Source organism: Crotalus tigris, unplaced genomic scaffold (assembly GCF_016545835.1).
Source record: "Crotalus tigris isolate CLP2741 ecotype Arizona unplaced genomic scaffold, ASM1654583v1 scf7180000017551.9496454, whole genome shotgun sequence".
NCBI classification, from domain to species: domain Eukaryota; kingdom Metazoa; phylum Chordata; class Lepidosauria; order Squamata; family Viperidae; genus Crotalus; species Crotalus tigris.
This window is the reverse complement of record NW_024096469.1, coordinates 1,807,102-1,828,507: the sequence shown is the minus strand read 5'-3', so window position 1 is coordinate 1,828,507 and position 21,406 is coordinate 1,807,102. Positions and strand designations below refer to the sequence as shown.

At 38.7% G+C, this 21,406-nt stretch overlaps 1 protein-coding gene across 3 annotated transcripts; it reads left to right on the top strand.

The window, feature by feature from the left end:
- The first annotated feature begins 234 nt into the window (after positions 1-234).
- On the top strand, positions 235-21,134 carry CCNJL (cyclin J like). 3 transcript variants are annotated; one of them, XM_039343436.1, is made up of 7 exons: positions 235-301; positions 517-588; positions 1,283-1,377; positions 9,352-9,562; positions 15,173-15,472; positions 16,728-16,887; positions 18,754-21,134. In XM_039343436.1, the coding sequence occupies exons 3-7, from the start codon at positions 1,300-1,302 to the stop codon at positions 19,190-19,192; spliced, it is 1,188 nt and encodes a 395-aa protein (XP_039199370.1). In that variant the 5' UTR covers positions 235-301; positions 517-588; positions 1,283-1,299; the 3' UTR covers positions 19,193-21,134. The 3 variants fall into 3 exon arrangements, with proteins under 3 accessions (XP_039199370.1, XP_039199363.1, XP_039199377.1); XM_039343429.1 differs by lacking the exon at positions 235-301 and having other exon boundaries at positions 340-588; XM_039343443.1 differs by lacking the exons at positions 235-301; positions 517-588 and having other exon boundaries at positions 1,327-1,446.
- Positions 21,135-21,406: the final 272 nt, after the last annotated feature.

Sequence of the window (21,406 nt, the reverse complement as noted above, 5' to 3'; positions counted from 1 at the left end):
GCAGAATCCAACGTTTTGATAACGCTCTATCTAAATCCCTTAGAAATGGAGAATGGCGCCAACAATGGGCTGAGGAACAGCGACAGAACCGCCCAGGCGGCTTCATAAGGCACATAAGAAAACAGCCAGCCGCGAACAAACGAGCCCCTCGGGCGCACAGGGCGCGAGCCAATCCAGCGCTCGCCCGAAACCCAGCAATAAAAAGGGGGGAGGGGAGTGTAGGCAGAGGAAGCGGGAAAGGACTACAACGTCCAGAGGCCCGGTGGAAGGAAGGTGTGCGCGTGCGTCAAGTAGAAAGCCGGTGTGTATGTAACCTCTCCAATGAATTAGGTCGTTTCTTCGAATCGGAGCCGAGATTTGGGGCGCGAGGTGGTCTGGGGGCGGGGAGACATCCTCTTTCCCTCCGCCTTGTAACCCAGGGACATGCAACCAACTGCTGACCTTCCCTGTTGTGATTAGCAAAGGGGGCGGACAAGGGTGCAAGCTTGATTCTCCCTTCTCTTTCTCGGGGTGCAGGACTTTTCTCGCAAAGAAATCGTCGGATTCAGGAAAGGACAAAGACTGTCGCTTTGCGGGCGATCGGCAAAGGTAACGCTAACACGGGTTGGTTTTGTGGGCAGCTTGTCAGAAGTTTCAGTCCGCAGAGTTTTGAGAAGTTTCATACCACTTGTACCTCAAAAGAGAGGAGGGAGAGCAGCCCGGGAAAATGCTATCTTGATCCTCGGCAATCTCGAATCAGATGTGGAAAAAGCGAGTTAGATATGAAAGTTGCCGTTTGTAGTCGGGTATCGGAGGATCTCGGGTTTTGTTGCAAAAAAAAAAAAAAAAGCCGGGCCGCCGGGAAGTCGGTGCCATCTCCCACCACAGGGAAGGTGGGCGTGAGTTGGAAATCGATAATGGCTTGTATTCCAATCAAAATCTCTTTGCTCTTGTTTTGAGCAAAAACAGAGCGACAGGTAACTTGCTGAGAAGATGACTTGATGTCCGCCAAGATTGCTTGAACCTTTTTGCACAGATTCAAATATGAAATGGGCATCCAGATGTAGAGAAGTTTAATGGGCTGAATTATTTTTTAGGGGGGAGGGAAGAATTAGCTAAATTTGCAGCCGTCAACTGTATTTGGTTAAGCTGCACCTAGATAATCTCTAATTTTACATTGCAATATGTTTTTCGGCTCCTTTTTACAAAGGAGTATGTGGGATTGTGTAAAAACAGTAGATGAAGCTTAAATGTGCCCATATTTCCTTTGTTAATTTACTTTGATTTCTGCCTGACCTTGCAGGTGCTACTTTTCCTTGGATGAGAAGTCTAAGGATGGAAGAGCCATGGTGGAAAGGAGACCTTGCAGCAGACGTTCACCAGACACTGAGACTGAAGGTTAGATAGACAGCTGCTTCCCTTTTTTCCTCTATTCTTTACTGTTGCTGTTACTACAATTCAAAACAGGTACAATCTGCTGTTTAGTTACCCTTCCAAAGTAACTTCCAAATAAAATGCATGCAACTAGTATTTTTTAAAAGTGACTGAAATTAAACTTAAGTTTTCAGATTTGAATTTACTGAGTCGAACATGCATGTCATCTACTTTACATTGGAACAAATAGAAAATAAATTGTTCTTAAACAGATGTACTTAATGTAATAAGATAGATGACCTTAACAGAAAGTTGCAAGAGGCAAGGAAGAGGCTGGGGGAGGTGGGAAAGAGAAGGTGATTGGTTATAATAATAATAAAAAAACTTTGCAAGTCCATTTGTCTGTTGTGGATTTACATTATCTTCCTCTTCCCCACATCACACTGGTATCAAGCCTTGCATATTTCTATCAAGGACACCTTCCTTACATCTACACATTCCTCAGTTGCAATCCTGCTGGCTGGATCTGCTATGGATATAGCTGAACCACAAATTTGGTGGTAAAAGTAAGATGTAAAGCAAGTTATGTAATGGGAAAAAAATAAACCTGATAAAATGGAGACTGCTCTCCTCCTCCTTCACCCCTCCCACTTTTGGATATGTCCAAGGTCAAACCCAGTTCTTCTCTCTTGCCTAATCCCATCATACCCAAATTGACCCTCCTCCCTGCCTCCTGAAAGTCTATTTGCCTAACAATAGAACTAACTCCAAGGACAGTGCAGAGACCTGCACAACTTCCCCAAACAGGGCCAACCAGATCCCCAGGGTTTCCTGTCTTGTATCCCTCAATTTCCATAAAAATCTTTGGAAATCAATTGTTCAGGGTTCTTCTTTCTTCTAAAGCAGGCACCCAATGATCACTGCAGTAAATGTGCCTCTACAAAACTCTGTTTCTTCCTTTGGCAAAACTCCACAACAGTTATATAACTGCCATTACTATGACATCCTTGCGCCTTGAAGTTGCTAGTATACAGTAGTTATTTCAAATAGTGTGATAAGTGTGCATCTGGGGTTTTATTTATTTAACAAGGCCACCCATCTTATGTTCCTCAACTATGGGATATATGGATGAAGGCTCTTCTTTAAGTACATTTACATTTTCTTCTGAGTAAATGTGGAAAGAATTGCTTTCCATGGGGAAATGATACATTTAATCCTCTCTTAATGGCCATAATTGGAATCAACAACTTGGTTGCTAAGCAGAAAATCGTGTGACTGTGACAGGCCTCCTGTCGCTTCTCATTGTCATTAAGTGATTCACACTTGTCATTAAGTGAGACATCAAATGAGCATGACTTGTGAATTTACCTCTGTGTTCTCCATTAACTCTACTTTTCAGGAGCTAATTATGAAGAATGCAAATGGTGATCATGTGGCCATAGGATGGTGCAACTATTGCAAATGTACACCAGGTGCAAAATGCCTGAATGGCAATCTCTGTGGCAGTTGTAAATGTGAGGGTTGGTCACAGATCTGGGTTGTTGTTGTTTTTTATACCATTGTAATTTAGAACAGCTGCTAAACAAGGAACTTGGTAAGCAAGGAATACCTTTACTAAAAATAAAGTTGCCACATCTGGTCTGCGAAAGTTTGGATGACCCCTAAATGCCATTATATTTTTCTTTACTTCTGTGCTGCATGTCCAGATTATGTAGTGCAGATCTGGTAGCCCCAACTAGATTTTTTTTTCTTCCCTTCTAAAAGCAAAGTGTATCTAAGTACGTGAACAGATAATTATTTAATAATTCAGACAGTTTTATTTTGCAATATCTCTCTTGAGATGGAAATACTTTTAATTTTGTTTTTTAACTCTAAGATGCAAACATATCTTCTTACGGGCTAAAAATGTTGGTTATCCTTTTTCAGCTCTTTGTGGAAATCTTTAATGAAATCAAATAGTGAATGAATATTAATATATGTAGCTCCCTGTTACATTAAAACTGACGGTTTAAAACAGGGGTCCCCAACCCCTGGTCCATGGACCGGCACCAGGCCGGGCATGCCAGAAACCGGTCCGCACAAACAAGCAAAGCCCCATCCATGGGATGCAGGCAGTACATGAAACCACCACGCCCCCTCCGGTCCGCAGAAAAACCTCTCTCCACGGAACCAGTCCCTGGTGCTCAAAAGATTGGGGACCTCTGGTTTAAAACACTAAGGAATGTTCCAATCTAAAGCTCATTTTTAGACTCAAACTTTATGGGATTTTAGAGTTTCTCAGGGTGTATATTTGGCATCAAGTTGTAACATTAGCTGGTTTTCAGTTTCCTGAGAATAGTCCCTGATACTGCATAGCAGATCCGCCTTTTACCTCTGAATAATTATCTAATGGTTTTAACTATTTTCTGCACTATTATGCCTTTGCTATGGAGATTTGTATTTCGGGAATATTCAGAATTATGTCAAGTAGCCTACTAGTTGGAACAACCTTTTAATGCCAATATTTCATGAGAAAAAGATATTTTGGCTTTTTTTTTTTTTAATCTAGCTGTGTATTTCAGCACACTGCCTGAAAAAGAGAAACTGGTTTATGTTTTACAATTAAGAAGAGCAAACTGTATGGCACGTGTGCTTTTGAAAGCACACATGGCCATAGGTTGCCCATTTTTCAGCTTCTTTTGGTTTGGATATTCCATTGTTCATTGTGTTGCCGGTAATGCATATGCCAGCTTTTTCAAAGAGAAAAATGCAAAAAAAAAGTAAACATGAATTTCATCTGCTTTGAACAGATGAAAGAACATATCTCTATGTTATTTCTTTCATAATTTGCATCATTCAGTAACATAATGAATGTGACTTGCAATTAGAAACAGTCAAAGCTTAGAATCTCCTAGGAGGTCTTATTTCTCTAAATATTTAGTTTGGTATATGCTAATGTTGTCTGTCTCTTTGAGCAGGCTATTTAATTTTCTCCCCTACTCCTACCAGATTATTTTCAAAGGGCCATTTCATTCTTGAAATTTCTTTTTTCCTTGTTGGCTATAAACCACAATAAATTAACAGCTAATGATGAGGATCTTGCAATAGGAGCGTTTTCCTAATTCTTTCCATGTGCGTGCAGAAAAATATCATGAGTTGGTGAACTTTGGTAGATCTGAGACTGAAATTCTATTATTTACTATAGCTCCGTCTCTGAAGATACTAAAGAATTCCACTACACTAATACTGCTGCAAAGACCCATTTGCATTATGTTTATGTCCCACATCCTTTTGGATATGCTTCAGATACTTGTGGTTGTGAGGGTGTCAGAGCTCTCCAGTTTTCATAATTTCCTAGGATAAGAGATATACAAACTATAGAATGGCCCCAGAGCTTTGTTTCCTCTAGAGAGGCTGACACCAAATTGTAATTTCTCATGAGATGGAAGAATATTATTCACAGAATAATGAACTGTATTTTTATTCTTATTTTAATTTAAACTGAGACCATTTTTTAAAAAAAAAAAAAACAACTGGCTCCAGCATTCAAAATGCAGGGTCTGGTACATCACATCAAAGCCAGTAGAAATTGCAGTATAAAACTGGTTGTGTACCTCTGCTCTGTGGAATTGGAAATCTGATACCCCTGGAGAGTGCTAGGTTCTAGAAATCTAGAAGAAACAGATTTCTTATTCCCCCACCTCCCCAAATCTTTTCAGTGCCTGATTGGTGAAAGATAAAACTGTTTTTTCACAAAGCCTGAAAGACAGTTAACACTGATAAGAGTTTGAAAGGATTAGTGTTGTGATGGCTCTTCCCAGTTATGTCTAGTGAGTGGGGAGATCTGATCTAATTGGAAAAATTAATATTACCTAGGCAGAAGCAGCCTGTTGGATAGACATTTCTATAGGCTGGTTATAGGTGTTACCTGTTTGCATAGATTCAAACATATTGCAGCTCTGACGGTTTTTTTCCCTTCTAATTTTTATATCTAATGAAACATTTTCCTTTCAGTGTTTAACTATACACATGGTGTCTTATTGTCGGATATTAACCATACACTTTCCAGCTAATATAGTTTCAGCAATCAAGAACAGTTTTTGATTTATATAATGCCTACGCTCTCTAATATAGGATTAAAAATTAGAAGTACCCTGATCTGGCAGTGAAGGATCTGGTCTACACTGAAGGTTCAATTAAGCTGATTTATTGCTAAAAGCCTATGCACAGGAATTTTCTAAACTAAAGGTCAGCATCTGGTTAGAGTTAGATAAAAGTCAATAGTACTCAAGGAGAATTGGACCTAGTTTGCTTGTAGCTACATAGGAATTTTAGGCTGATCCCTCTTTTCACACTGCGCCTAGGGTTCCCCAGTCTTTTAGCTTTCCAGAAGACCTTAAGGCAGTGGTTCTCAACCTGTGGGTCGGGACCCCATTTGGGGTCGAACGACCATTTCACGGGGGTCGCTGAACAACACAGTCTGCCATTTTTTCCCGTTTTCCTTAGCTGTGCTACTCCCTTTTATTCTATTGGCTTTTGAAAGCCAATAGAATAGACTCTCTTGAATAGAGTCTAATTCTATTGGCTTTCAAAAGCCAATAGGAATTGTCCAGGCTGTCTCTGCCCTGCTGAGCCCACCAAAAGTCCCATTCTGCAAACGGTGCTGCACCAGTTGAGTAGTCCTCGACTTACGACCGGTTGAGTAGTCCTCGGCTTACGACCGGTTCGGGGTCGCGGCATTAAAAAGGTTGAGAACCACTGCCTTAAGGGTATACCCTGGGATTAATATAGGCTGAGGCTAGAGCTCAATTATTTATGAATGTTAGCATATGGGACAGTATTGCTTTGAGACTCTGGGAGTTATTTGGGAGGGTGTTTGTTTTTATTGTTTTTATGTATATTCCTATCACTATTGTGACCATATAAGCCTCTTAAATCAATACATCTTTATTTGGGTGTGAAGTGACAGCATCCAAAATAGTCATTAATAGTTGTTCTTCGCCTTAGAAGAAAATATCCAAGGGTATTTATCCTTGGCTGTGTGCTGGTGTCTATGTCATATAGCAATTTTATCAATGATTTGGACAGGGAATTGATGGATATTTATAAAATTTGCAGCTGGGGCAAAACTGTGAGGTATGGCTGATATCTTAGTTGAATGAGAGGAAATTCCAGAAACACTAGACAAGCTTGAACTGTGCAAAAATGAAACCAATGGAATTTAACAGGGAGAAATATCATTCTAAACTGGGTAGGAAAAAGACACACGTATAGGATGATGAGATCTGACTTGGCAGTAATACCTGTGAAAAGTAATTAAACATGATCCAATAATGTGCTCCAAATAAAAGTGGTATTGTAGGGTACATTAACTGGAGCCTAGAAAGCATATTGTGAGAAGTGATTTTTCCAAGTTTATGGCGCCTGATCAGAGTTCATGTGGAGTAGTGTGTCCTTCACCCTGCAATTTAAAAACATCAGGGACAAAATGGAGCAAAAGGTAAAAGGTGATACGCAATGAGTAATGTTAGAGATCCAAAAGCTGTCACTTAATTGAATGAGAAGATGTATCCTCTGTTGTTGGAAAAGTCTGGATTAAAACTGCAATGTAGTTTATTAAAATTAGAGAAAGCAGGTTCAGGCTAGACATTAGGAGGAACTTTGAACTATACAAGCTCTCAGTGGAACAGACTGCCAAATAAAGTTGTGAGTTCTCTTTTCCTTGAGGTCTTCAGACAGGAGGCTGCATGATCATCTGTCACAGGTGCTCCAGTGGATCCTGCACTGAACACTAGAGTTGATTAGATAATCGCCAAGATTGTTTCCAACTTTATGATTCTGTGATTCTTTGTGATGTATGCTAAACCAGTCAGTAATTAAATTGTACTAGTATTCTTGTGTTAGTGCTATTTTAAAAGATAAATAAATTGAAGTGTCTTCTCTATGTCTGGTAGCACTGTGTATCACATCCTTATGGCTGGCATTTCAAAAGATCAAAGCAATGAACTTCATTGTCATTCTTAAGTTCTGCTCCCTTGATGACATATAAAAGTGGCTTTTGAAGTATAGAACAGACATTATAGAATGCCTGCCTGCCTGCTAAATATGGCGATGATGTAGTTTTCTATGGATTTGTATCCAGTTTTATTTTCCAGTCAAGTCAGAAACTGCAAAATACTCTGTCTCTGAAAAGACTGTGTTGATTCGGTTTTGCTTCTTGAACAGACTTATGGGAACATCTAATTGTCCTGTTTAGAATATATCTGGTACATCCCAGTAGAAAACTTGACTATATTTACCTGGGGAAATCAGATCTTTATCATGGTATAAATATTTACTTGTGATCCTTTTCTTTAAGAGGTTTTATCAAGTCATTACAAACAGGGCAACTTCACCATTTTAGCCCATTTTAAAAAAAAGTGAACAGAACATATCTGGACCTGGATTTTAGATTTCAGGACTTAGTACCAATAATATTTTATGCAAAACTGAACTAATATATAGCATTTCTCAAAGGCATTAAATTGTTTTGTTCCATTTTGATGGCAGTGCCGCTGAAGAGCTATCAGGAGCCCTATGCTCTTGTTATGTTGTACCTGCCTCCCACAAACCTAGAATGAAAGTTGGGAAGAGATACTGCAGCTTCATCCAGGTGTCTTCTTTGATCAGAATGCTAATGGCATGGCTTTGGGCTGCATTGTTTCTTGGCAACATTAGCTGCTTGAGCGCAGCTAGTTCTTCCATCATAAACAGTGGCCATCACAGCATGCACTGGTTCTAGAAACAGATTTGTGTGTGATTTGGATGAATATCTAACCCTTTCCTCTCCTGTTAATTGGAAAAGTTGGAAAAAATTTTCATCAAGCTTGTCTTCAGAGGGAGATTAAACCACATACCTTCACAGACACCTTCCAGGCTTTTGCTCCTGCTTGAAAAGTGTAGACAAGTTAATTGCATTTATTTCATTCATTCTTTTGCTCTCAGACATTGGATTATTGAAGCAAGTGGACCTCAATTTAAAAGTAGACCTTGCATTGCCAAGAGTACTGATAACATAAAGCTGCTTTCTATTCTGACTTTGCTTCAGCTTGAATTCTACAAAGGTGATGCGGATTTCACTTAAAACAAGCAACATCCTAGGTAGTGCTTTTTATTCTTATATTCAGTTGGTTAGATAAATTCTTATGCATCATTTAACTAACCAGAATAAAAAGCACTACCTAGGATGTTGCTTGTTTTAAGTAAATTCCGCATCACCTTTGTCTTCCTTCACCCCCAATCTTCAAATATACAGAAGAATATTCTTTTGTGAAGATTTTGTAGTAACAAGGTCAGGAAGATCTCCTTAGTTAGTAGCAGTCTTCCTCAGCTTTTTTCTTTTTTTTAAATCTTGGAGGAACCTATGAAATACTTTTCAGGTCTTAAGGGACACCTGCATAAAAATACAAAAACCTCACAATATAATTAGTTTCTACCACTTTTATGATCTTTACAACAATAGGAAAGTAGCAGGCCAGCCACCAAGTTGTGTTATTTGAAAATTCCCACTTTTATGAGCTACACTCCAAAAAAAAACAATGTTTATTTATTTGTTTTGTCTGTCATAATCTCTCGTAGAACCTCAGTTGAAAAAAACTAGTCCTGAGCCTGGTTTTCATAGGTCAGGATTATCAAACGCCACTGTTAACGTAAGATTTTGTAAATAATGCTGCTTTGCCAGAAGTGTGATTAAGTATTTAGCGTAGTGCACAGCATAATGGCTGTTGTTATTTTTTAAGATCTCTCTACATACACAAGTTTCTTCTTTTGCAGAATATAAACAATTTGTATAAATTTAATTGCTTTTCAGTACCTACCAGTTATCCGGACAGGATGGTTGATGGGACCATTTTGTATTCCTGTGGTTGTTATCTGCTTGCCAGAACAAGCGGTACAATGCTGATCTGGATAGTCTCTTTACTGAAATGGATATTTGCTTGAATACCCCTTTTTTTTCTCCTTCTGTTTGTGTTGCCATAGGAGCTGAAACTGCCGGTCTACAAGGCCCATTCTCCACAAATCGAAAGACGGTGCTACTTTGCTCACCTCCTTACTGTCCTCAGTAGCCATTGCCAACTTTGTCCCACAGCTCGGCACCTTGCTGTCTACTTGCTGGACCTTTTTATGGATCGCTATGATGTTACTGTGAAGCAGTTATATGTCGTTTCAATTGCGTGTCTTCTCCTTGCAAGTAAGTCATTTTTCCTAATGATACAGAAATCACGTAATACGATTTGGGTGGGGAGGGCTTTTTGTAAACGCACAGTAAACGCACAGAGAAAGCCAGTGTAATTTGTGCAGTATAGTGCATCAAGAGATGGTTCTTTTAAAGACTGTATTTCAGTAATCTTTGGGCTTGTATTTCTTAGTGATGTCTTCAACTTCTTGTTGCGCAGAAGTAATTGTTCAAATTACAGGTAGTGCTTGACTTACAACCATCCGTTTAGTGACTGTTCAAAGTTACAACAGCACTGAAAAAGTTGTCCTTAAGACCATTTTTCATACTTACAACCGTTGCAAATTCCCACAATCATATGATCAAAGCTTGGCAACTGGCATGTATTTATGATGGTTGCAGTGTCCTGGGGTCATGTGATCCCCTTTTGCAATCTTCTAACAAGCAGAGTCAATAGGCAACCAGATTCATTTAACAACCGTGTTACTGACAACTGGTGATTCACTTAACAACCGCTGCAAGAGAGGTGAAATGGGGCAAAACTCAGCTGTCTTGCTTAGCAATAGAAATTTTGGGCTCAATTGTGGTAAGTCAAGGATTGCCTGTACAGTCCAGCACAACCAGAACTATGCTAAAGAATGTTGTGTATTCGGTGTGGTGGCCTTTAGATATTATAGAATAGAATAGAGCTGGAAGGGACCTTGGAGATCTTCTAGTCCAGCCTCCTCCTCAAGCAGGAGGACCTATACCATCTCAGACAAGTGACTGTCCAGTCTCTTCTTAAAAATCTCCAGTAATGGAGCGCCCACGATTTCTGGAGGCAAGCTGTTCCACCGGTTAATTGCCCTCACTGTCAGGAAGTTTCTCCTTAATTCCAGGTTGCTTCTCTCTTTGATCAGTTTCCAACCCTTGTTTCTCATCCTTCCCTCTGGTGCTTTGGTGAGCAACCTGGCCCCCTCTTCATGGTGGCAGCCCCTCATTATAATAATGACATGAACATTGTTTTGTTTTTACCCAGTACATTGCTATGATATTGGAAGACCAAAAGTAAAAGCTAAGCTAGCCTTATATTTATGGCGGAACATCTCCCAGACCCTTTAACCATTGACCATTCTATCCGGTGCTGCTGGGAATTGTAGTTCAGCCACCATCTGCTTCTCCATGGCTTGTCTAATTCTGTAACACATCCTTGTAAATGTTTAGAGGAAGGGCAGACAGTTTAACAGATTGCCTAAACAGATGTATTTCAAGGTTGTAACAGACTTTTTCAGGTTGTTAATTCCTGGTTGGAAAGTTGTCATGGTACTAAACAAAATTAAATGCACACAAAACCATTTTGAGCAGGCTTTTTAAGGAGGGTGTCGCCTATGGTTATTGGTGCAGTTAGATTCCAAAAGACCAATCTGAAAGGGAGGAGATAAGCAACAGCTAATAAAAACAACAAAGGCAGGCGAAGGGATCAATGTGTCTTCTAGTATCTATTGTCTGCCCTTTGTACTCTACTCCCACAGAACATTTTTTACATGTTGATTTTTGACTCCACAAGCTAGAAAAATGCATGAAACTTAAACAAGAAAGAAGGAAAACATTTTTGTAATTTTAATTAATATAGGATCAGAGTTTTTGATATTCATGCTTGTACAATATCAGTAATCCTCTGGTGAGACTCTCATGTCTTGAGAAACCAGAATTCTGGCTTGTCAGGAATGCACAAGCTTTGGTGTACTATGGACATTCAGACAAAAAACTTCACTTTTGCTCACTGTTCTGAATATGGGATTGAAAATGGGATATTTCATCTGTATGACTCATTAGCTAATTCTGAAACCTGGATATGGTGTTTTTGGGGGACTCTACAACAGAAAGGCACAACCGGAAGATCTGGATCATACCTGATAAATTTTACAGCATTGTATATAAATGTTTCTCAGCCTCGGCAATTTTAAGAAGTATGTACTTCAGTTCCCAAAATTCTCCAGCCATGAGGAATGCTGACTGGAAAATTCCAGGAATTGAAGTCATACCCTAAAAACACTGAGGTTGAGAAGCGCTATTCGATATCAATAGAATAAGAAATAGAAGCATTGCTTAATGCATTTGGAGCCAATACATCAAATTGTAAATAATTTATATAGTATTAGTTTAAATAGTATATATAATATTGTATATATAAGGTTATGTACTGTATAGTATTAAATTATCCTGGCTTTTTAAAACCTCTTAATGGAAACAGATTTCAGTCTGTTGTCCTATATCAGGGTGTCAAACCCACTGCATTACATGACGTGTCACGACATATCGTGACTTTTTTCTCCTTGCCGGAACTGGGTTGGGCACAGCTTCTATGTGACGCATCCGGCCCATGGGCTGGCAGTTTGACACCCCTGTCCTAGACTAATTGGTATGTAGGCAATCCTATAGATAAGGTGTAGTTCTAAAGCAATATAAAAAAAAAATCCTGCATTTTTATGCTAGTCATCAGCTTCAGTTCTGAATTATAAATTGGTCAAAAATTAGCTTATCTTGGTTTTTATTGTAATTGATTGGATAGAATGGAAATTTGGTAAATGCTTGGTTATCTTAAATAAATTTATCTTTGTTGTTGTTGTTAATTGCGAAGTCGTGTCCGACCCGTCGCGACCCCATGGACAATGTTCCTCCAGGTCTTCCTGTCCTCTACCATCTTCTGGAGTCCATTTAAATTCACACCTACTGCTTCAGTGACTCCATCCAGCCATCTCATTCTCTGTCGTCCCCTTCTTCTATTGCCCTCAATCTTTCCCAGCATTAGGCTCTTCTCCAGTGAATCCTTCCTTCTCATTAGGTGGCCAAAGTACTTGAGTTTCAACTTCAGGATCTGGCCTTCTAAAGAGCAGTCGGGGTTGATCTCTTCTAGGACTGACCGGTTTGAACGCCTTGCAGTCCAAGGGACTCGCAGGAGTCTTCTCCAGCACCATAGTTCAAAGGCCTCAATTCTTTTGCGCTCAGCCTTTCTTATGGTCCAACTTTCACAGCCATACATTGCAACTGGGAAAACCATGGCCTGGACTATACGCACTTTTGTTGGCAGGGTGATGTCTCTGCTTTTTAGAATGCTGTCTAGATTTGCCATAGCTTTCCTCCCCAGGAGCAAGCGTCTTTTAATTTCTTGGCTGCAGTCCCCATCTGAGGTGATCTTGGAGCCCAGAAAAATAAAATCTGTCACTACCTCCATTTCTTCCCCATCTATTTGCCAGGAATTGAGAGGGCCGGATGCCATGATTTTGGTTTTCTTAATGTTGAGTTTCAAGCCAACTTTTGCACTCTCCTTCTTCACCCGCATCAAGAGGCTCTTTAGTTCCTCTTCACTTTCTGCCATTAGAGTGGTATCATCTGCATATCTTAGGTTGTTGATATTTCTCCCGGCAATCTTAATTCCAACTTTTGATTCATCTAGCCCTGCCTTTCTCATGATGTGCTCTGCATATAAGTTAAATAGGCAGGGTGATAGTATACAGCCTTGCCGGACTCCTTTTCCAATTTTGAACCAATCAGTGGTTCCGTGTTCGGTTCTCACTGTTGCTTCTTGACCCGCATATAGGTTTCTCAAGAGACAGATGAGATGGTCTGGTACTCCCATCTCTTTAAGAACTTGCCACAATTTGTTGTGATCCACACAATCAAAGGCTTTTGCATAGTCAATGAAGCAGAAGTAGATGTTTTTCTGGAACTCCCTAGCTTTCTCCATGATCCAGCGTATGTTGGCAATTTGATCTCTAGTTCCTCTGCCTCTTCGAAATCCTGCCTGTACTTCTGGTAGTTCTCGATCCACATACTGCTGGAGTCTAGCTTGTAGGATTTTAAGCATAACTTTACTAGCATGTGAAATGAGTGCAATGGTGCGATAGTTTGAACATTCTTTGGCATTGCCTTTCTTTGGAATTGGAATGTAAACTGACCTTTTCCAATCCTGTGGCCACTGTTGAGTTTTCCAAATTTGCTGGCAAATTGAGTGTAGCACTTTTACTGCATCGTCTTTTAAGATTTTGAATAGCTCAGCTGGAATACTGTCACCTCCACTAGCTTTGTTGTTGCTCAGATTTTCTAAGGCCCATTTCACTTCACATTCTAGGATGTCTGGTTCGAGGTCAGTGACCATCTCATTGTGGTTATTTGGGATGTTAAGCTCATTCTTGTATAGTTCTTCTGTGTAGTTTTGCCATCTCTTCTTAATCTCTTCTGCCTCTGTTATATATAAATAAAATATAAAAAAAAAAATCCTGCATTTTTATGCTAGTCATCAGCTTCAGTTCTGAATTATAAATTGGTCAAAAATTAGCTTATCTTGGTTTTTATTGTAATTGATTGGATAGAATGGAAATTTGGTAAATGCTTGGTTATCTTAAATAAATTTATCTTTGGGTAGTATCTTTTTAGCTACTCAGCATATCTTTACACAAAAATGTGGATTTTTTTTCACATACAAAATGTTAATCAGGTGGGAAGTAAGCAAACATACTTTTAATTTGGGATAACTACAGCAGCATATGGTTTTGACTCCATGATGAACAAGAAAAATTAAGGGGTTATTGGAGTTTAGCAAGTAATAGTTTATGCACATAACCTCCTTACTTTTAAACAGGATTACCCTTGAGACTTGGAGGGTTTTTAACTACTGTATATTCCGGCGTATAAGGCGACCCGGCGTATAAGATGACCCCTGACTTTGGCACCGAGTCGCATGCCTAGAAAGTCGTCTTATATGCCGGAAACTACCGTTATTTCCGGTGTATAAGACGACCCCCGACTTCGGCGCCAATTTTAACACAAAAGTCGTCTTATACGCCGGAAAGTACAGTATATCCCCTTTTTTTCCCCATAGCCCTCTTGAGGATGGATACAGATGCTTTATTGTTAAATTTTCTCTCTCTCCACCCCACATTTTTATGTTTGGTTTCTTTGATTTTTATAGAATTTAAAGTTTGGGAATTATGAGGCAAACCTCACAATATATTTATTTTTAAATTCAGTGTTTCAAAAAAAGAAAGGCTAAATTTATGCAATAATTATTACTGTTGCAATATTTTAAAGTAAATATTTCCAAATTCCTGCACTGCTAATGCTACATCATTAAGCGCTTACATTGGTTACATAGCTAGCATAAAAAAAATGCTGCAAACACACATACACACACCCCAAATGTTGGTTCCTTCTCTTCCTTTCCTTTTATCCTTCAGAGTTACCCGTGATACTTGAATTTGAAACTGGGATTTCTTTAATGAGAAAAGGTAGAACGTGGTCTCAAATCCATCTTATAATTCCACAAATTCAGACGTAATGGAACTGTGGTTTTGTTTTCATAGCAGAAAAAAATATCTCTGTCTCTTGTATCTATGAAGACAGTGGTGGGATTCAAATATGTGAACAACCGGTTCTCTGTGTGGATGCCGCTTCTGGAAGTCCATTCTGAACCTGGGCAACAAAAAAAAATAGCTACCGGTTCTGCCAAAGTGGTGCAGACCGGCTGAATCCCACCACTGCATGAAGACTAATGAATCTACAGGTGATTTAAACGTATAGTATGATGGTATAAGATGGATGTGGGCCTTAAATCAATCTCATTGGGTTAATCTTTCCTTACCTTAGGCAAATTTGAAGAGAAGGAGGATAAAGTGCCCAAACTACAACTGCTGAACAACTTTGCTTACATGTGCAGCCTTAATCTAATGCTTACGAAAAAAGACCTACTGAAGATGGAACTGTTGCTCCTGGAGAGCTTCAATTGGAATCTGTGTCTGCCAACGCCAGCACACTACATTGACTACTACCTCTTTGCTTCTGTCAGTGAGAGTGATCTCCACAAAGGCTGGCCCATCACCTCTGTAACCAAGTTCAGAGCCATCGTGGAGGAATACTCTCACTCATTCCTAGAAGCTTCACTGCAAGGTAATTGGATCTTGATTAGGGTTAGCAACATTTGAGGTGTAGGAAGCCTCAGTGTAGCTTCCTAATCATCTTGAGGACCAAAAGAAGGCATAATGTTACCACAAGGGGGGCCCCCATCAACCCCGTCGTAAAGTTTCAGACAGTTCATTGATCCCAAACAGGTATTATATGAAAATAATTCAATGCATACTACTTTGACTAATAGTAGTATGAATGGTAATAACCACAACCTTTTGGATAGTCTCATCGAGCCTTCAGGGTCAATATTGATTTTGAAAAACCCTGATGAGGCTGAACATTTAAAGCACATTTAAATAGGAGTGTGAGAATGAGAAGGAAAAGTCACTAGGAGGCAGTGTTATGCCTCTAACCATTTTAGAAAAATTCATCAATACATGATTCAGTTCTACGAGCACAACTTTGGAGAATTTCAACTTAGAGGGTAATGCAAGACTGAGGATAGTTAAAAGCACATTTTCTCAGTTCTTCCTATGCTGTTAAAGGACATAAAGCATCAAATAGTGATTTCTCTATTATAGACAGAGTGTTCTGCTGTATGTTTTGCTTGACAATGAATTTTGTTGGTGGTATTCAAAGGACCCAACTCTCTTAAGTCAGCTATTCGTTCTCCTGTGCAACTACCCACATCACTTTATTGTCAATGTCCTGTGAAACGAGGGGGCAGAATTGCTAGGCATTGGGCAGCATATAAATTCAACACATTATTAGTACTTACACAGCATTTTTCAGTATTGCAAAAGGAAACTGAGAAGCTGTCAACTCTTTTCCTCACCCTCCATAAAAGCAAATTTTAAAATTTCCAGTGATCTAATCATGGCACCATTACATTTGAATTCAGGGTGAAGCTCAGGCAGACCTTCTCATTTTAAACTTTCCTCCATTCAGCTGGGGGGGGGGGAGGTGCAAAATATCACACATTCCTGGAGCAGCCCTGGCTTTGCAGGGCATTCTAGGAGCATCACTGTTTGGGCAGCATCAGAATTTGATTTAGTTTTTAAGTAAGCATGCTCAGGAGGTCTAAAGGAAGCAGTAAATTAAATGCCTATTTAACAGCATTTTTCATATCATGAGTTATTATCTAGCACATAAAGAAGCTTCAGTAGCTTTCCACCATGTTCCTTGCAAACAGCCATGACGCCTCGGTATTAATCAATTTTGTCCCAAAGAGAATTCATTTATAAACAGTTTTATATGCTTATTTCCTCTCGTTCCCCTTCTCTCCCCCCCCCCCCAGATCATGTTTTTCTTTCTTTTCGACCTTCTCTTGTTGCTGCTGCTTGTGTGGGTGCCTCCCGCCTCTACCTTGAGATGTCTCCCTTGTGGACCACCCAACTTCAGTTGCTGACATGTTATTCCTGGGAACACCTTATTCCTTGCATTGAACTCATGCTTGGGTAAGTTTCAGAGAGAAGTAAACCATTCCCCTGACTACCAATCTGGAGTCATGGACCAGACAAATGCTAGGTTTGGATCTAAAGTAGGCAGGAGTGGGGTTCCCTATCTATTGGCTGCTTCTACAACGCAATTATGGCTTTTTCTGATCTCAAACAGTAGTTACATAAGCCCAGGAAAATATATGCAAGTTAGTTAAAAGGATTTGCTATTGGCAATGAATCTTCAATTACTTATGCTTGCATTCAGAAATAAAATGTTGGTCTCTAGATAGAGGCCCTGTGGTTGCCCTGATCCAAGATTTTACCAAGTGACATTTTCTTTTGGATGCTGTAGTTCCTACAACTTGCTCCCATTGTCCTAAGCCTTTGCAGTGTGCTAATATAATACTGGTACTATGTGTTCATATAATAGATTTCTGCGTAGATATTTAGCATATCAGCAAATTGATGGGCAACTTTTAAAATAAATTCTTAACACACCATCAACTCTAGTTCAACAAGAGAGTATAAATGGTATTCAGCTATAAAATTACTGAAACCATAAAATCTTCAGGAATTGCATTTTTTCCCCCAGCAGTATATGAGTTACTATGGGGAAGTGTATTTATTCAGCATATTTTTTTATAAAAATTTTATTGCATTTAAAATTATAACAGAAGAAAGAACAAAAGTGACAAAGTACAAAGATAAACACATTATTAAAAATATGTAACAAGTGCTTAAAATAAGTAAATAGATAAAATATATACGTTATAACAATTTTATATATAATTATCTAATATTTATACGTGTGTTTATTATATGACAATCATGCTTTTTTAATCTATTGTACTTTGCATAAATGAGTGTCATATTTCGTTATATTTATCCATACAAAGTCTATGTCTATCGGCAATCTGCTCATAGGTAGCACGTGTAATTGGGTCTTGAATCAATTGAGTAAATGAGGCCATACATTTATCTTTCCAATGGTGTAATGTCAATCTTTTAGTTGTAATAAAGCACAGAGAATCCATTCATGTTGTCCAGTTGTCAGATTCCATGTACTAGATGTGTAATTCAAGATAATACTATCTATGAATATTTTAGCTTTTTGTTGTACAGTCAAATTTATAAGTACTCCACTATTTTCTCACAAAACATAGTAAGTACAGGGCAGTGAAAAATATAGTGCTCTCCAAGACAGTTTTCAATACAAATGTAATGGAGTCCAATTATTTTTTCTTGTAATAAGTCATAGTTTAAGGTTCACACACGAGGTATAGAAGTTAAGACACTCTCCCATTGTCTTAGGTTATATAGGAATTTCTAATTCTGTAGTTTATTAATCTCTTACCTGTATCTAAAATGGATTTATTGATAACCAATATATACTGCTCACAAAAATAAGGGGAACACAAACATATAGGATCCTATACGTTTGTGTTCCCTTTATTTTTGTGAGCAGTATATATATATATATATATATATATATATATATATATATATATATATATATATATATATATATATAAATTAATAGGTTTTAAAAGATTTAACTAGTTCTATTATATTGGGTATCTAAGAAGCTGGAAATGGTTTTGTCCAATGTTGTTAACAAATGTTGTAGCTATAAATATTGCCACTGGGTTACATCTGATAAATGATACTTGCCAATAAAGGAGAATATCTGCAGCTCAGATTTGAAATGAGGAATCCTTGGTGCTCTCTGAGCTTAGTTATTTTCTTGCAGATGTTTGATTACCCAAACTAGGTAACATCATCAGTGCTAGTTGATACTTGTTTCTTAGCACAGCATATGTTAATTTATTTCACATTTCTTTTCAAAAGGTGGTTTGATTGTGTTTTTGATTTATTTTCTCCTAGCAAAGTTCATAGTAAGGATCCCAGAGAAGACACACAGAAAAAGGATTGCATGGCCCTATTGCAACAACAACAGCAGCAGCAAATAATGGAAAGCCTAACACTCCAGACGCCAACTCAGCTTCTCTTCCATCAGCCACAGTACCATCCCCTGCCCCAACCCTCAGCTGTCCTGTCGCAGTTCTGTTCTCCAATACAGGATCTGTGCTCCGCTTATCGGGATTCCTTGCAAGCTCCTCGATCTAGTGGCCTCAGTTCAGGGAACAGTAGGCTGAGTACTTATTCTGCCCTGCAGGAGAATTTGCAGACCGTGTCTATCCAAGGGCCAATCACGATGCAGGTAGCCATTTCGACAGAATCCAGGCATTGCCTCTCATTGGTCTACGGCAGCAGTTACTTCAGCAGGCATCACTCATATACAGCAGGTTGTTTCGATGGCTGAGCGCTTATGGAAAAAGGGAGCCAGAGAGAGGCAGGCTGTTTTGCCAGAAAAAAACATGAGTTGGAGCACATAAGCCAGAATGCCCTTGTCACTATCAGCAGGATCTCAGTGAAGAAATGGCTGGATAGTAAGCAGATCCAGCTCACAAATGAATTTTGATTTCTCAGTATGTAAGGAGGCAAGACTTTTAAGAGAAAAGAATGCCCTTGTCACTATCAGCAGGATCTCAGTGAAAAAATGGCTGGATAGTAAGCAGATCCAACTCACAAATGAATTTTGATTTCTCAGTACATAAGGAGGCAAGACTTTTAAGAGAAAAGTGCAAAAAAATATACCTCACCAGTCCCAGATTTGCCAGGCTTCATTTTTAGGGAGGAAGACCTGAAAAAGCTTCTGCCATACGACAAACCTTTGCTGTAAGGTAACTTCCCTGTGACACATGGCGGATGATTGCAATTTTTAGCCCTGGAACATTCTGTTGGTGATAAAAAGGCCAGTGTTTGTTGCACTCACCTTGATCGATCGCTCTCTCTCTCTCTGTGGTAGAATACTTTATGAAGAATCTTCCTTGTTGCTTATTGGAAGAATTGCAAAACAATATATTAAGCATGAAAATAGGGAGAGAATTCCTTTGAACTCTTTGAATACATTTAGTAGGCTAAGCACCATTTGAGTTTCATGTGTGTAGTATTTTTTAATTGCCTTTTAAAAGTACCTCTAGATATTTGAGATGCTGCTGCCTTATGTCACAAACAGTCATTTGTTGAGAAAATATGGTTTACATGTTATATCAGGGATTAATGTTTACTTGAAGCAATCCACTGTAAAGAAAAATAGTTAAATCCCTTAAATTTTGAGGGAACTGCTGCCTTTTATTATAGGATATTAGGAATTTGCAATATGACTTAGAAAAGTAGGCAAAAATATACATAGAAGGACTCTTAAAAAAAGGAAAAGGAATTCTTAAAAGGTTCAAGAATAAAGAATGTAAGGTTAATAGAATCTCCTTCTGCAAATGCTTCTCTAGCACCTTGACTTGGTTCTTTCTAGCTGAACTCCAGAATTAGGAAGGACTGTGAGTTTTGAAAAGAGGGCAGGGGATAACATTGGCAGAGAATAATTGATGGAAATGGGTAGGCTACAGTACCATGCTTCCACCATTGATTCTCTTCTGAAAATATAAATTTGACAACACTTTGCCAGGTTTTGCCTTGCCCCATTGCTCCAATATTTCTATATCAACGTACTTCAGGATCATGGCCTTAAACTATTTTGTATCATTTTTTTTTGTACTAGACTTGTGTGGCTCCAATTTCAAAATATGTTGAAGGCATCTACTACTGTGTGAAGTTGCCACTTGATGTGGAGCTCTTGTCACTGAATGACAGTATTTTTATGGAATGTTTCTCAGGATTGCGATAACACTATGTGCAATATGCTTTTATTCTATCGAATATCTAGAGTTTGTGTTGTTGGGAGTGCAGTGGTAAAAATGTTATTTGTTCATTTTGCTTTAAGTTATAATTTTCAGGGAGAAAGTGAAGAATTTTTAACTGAAGAAGGGAGTGCTGCTTTTAATGTAGGAGAAGAATGTTTCCTTTTCATTGAAAAGTCTGGTGATGAGTTCTGCTTTTCCCGCTTTTGATGACAACATATGTAGCAAGACAAAATGGGAAATGTTTTTGTATGGATTTTATTTCCTTGTTAGATATGTTAATGAAACATCTTTGTCAAAAATAGTATCTGGGCTTTAGCTTTTATGCATTTATACACAACTTTTTAACTATAGCATTTAAGCAGACAGTAGCCAATTGTGTGTAAAAACCACTGGAGAAGCTCAAGCTTATAGAATTCAGCCTGACTATTTCATGATGTCCTGTAAAGAAGGTGTTTTTGTGTATTGATTTTTTTTGTTTCTATCTTAAGAAAGTTTATTGAATAAAAAGCACAAAACATTAATGAGTTTGTCTACTTTTGAGTGCTCATAATCTTCACAGGCCCTAGTACACCCTTTAATCAAATGCCCCCAGTTCTTTCCATACCCGTTACAGAGCTTCATAGTGGTAAGACACAAACATTCAATTAATCTATTAAATTTAGAGGCTACCCAATGACTCTAGTGATTTACCCTGCAAAAAATAATAAATAATAAGACCACCCACTTCAGGAAGAAACACACACAAAATGCCAAATATAAAATGAAAGACTGAACAA

Bases quoted from the DNA above. Each gene is read 5' to 3' on its own strand.
- CCNJL (XM_039343436.1), top strand. From the start codon at position 1,300: ATGAGAAGTCTAAGGATGGAAGAGCCATGGTGGAAAGGAGACCTTGCA. The intron at 15,473-16,727 runs GTAATTGGATCT...CCCCCCCCCCAG, and splicing joins CCTAGAAGCTTCACTGCAAG to ATCATGTTTTTCTTTCTTTT. The intron at 16,888-18,753 runs GTAAGTTTCAGA...ATTTTCTCCTAG, and splicing joins TGCATTGAACTCATGCTTGG to CAAAGTTCATAGTAAGGATC.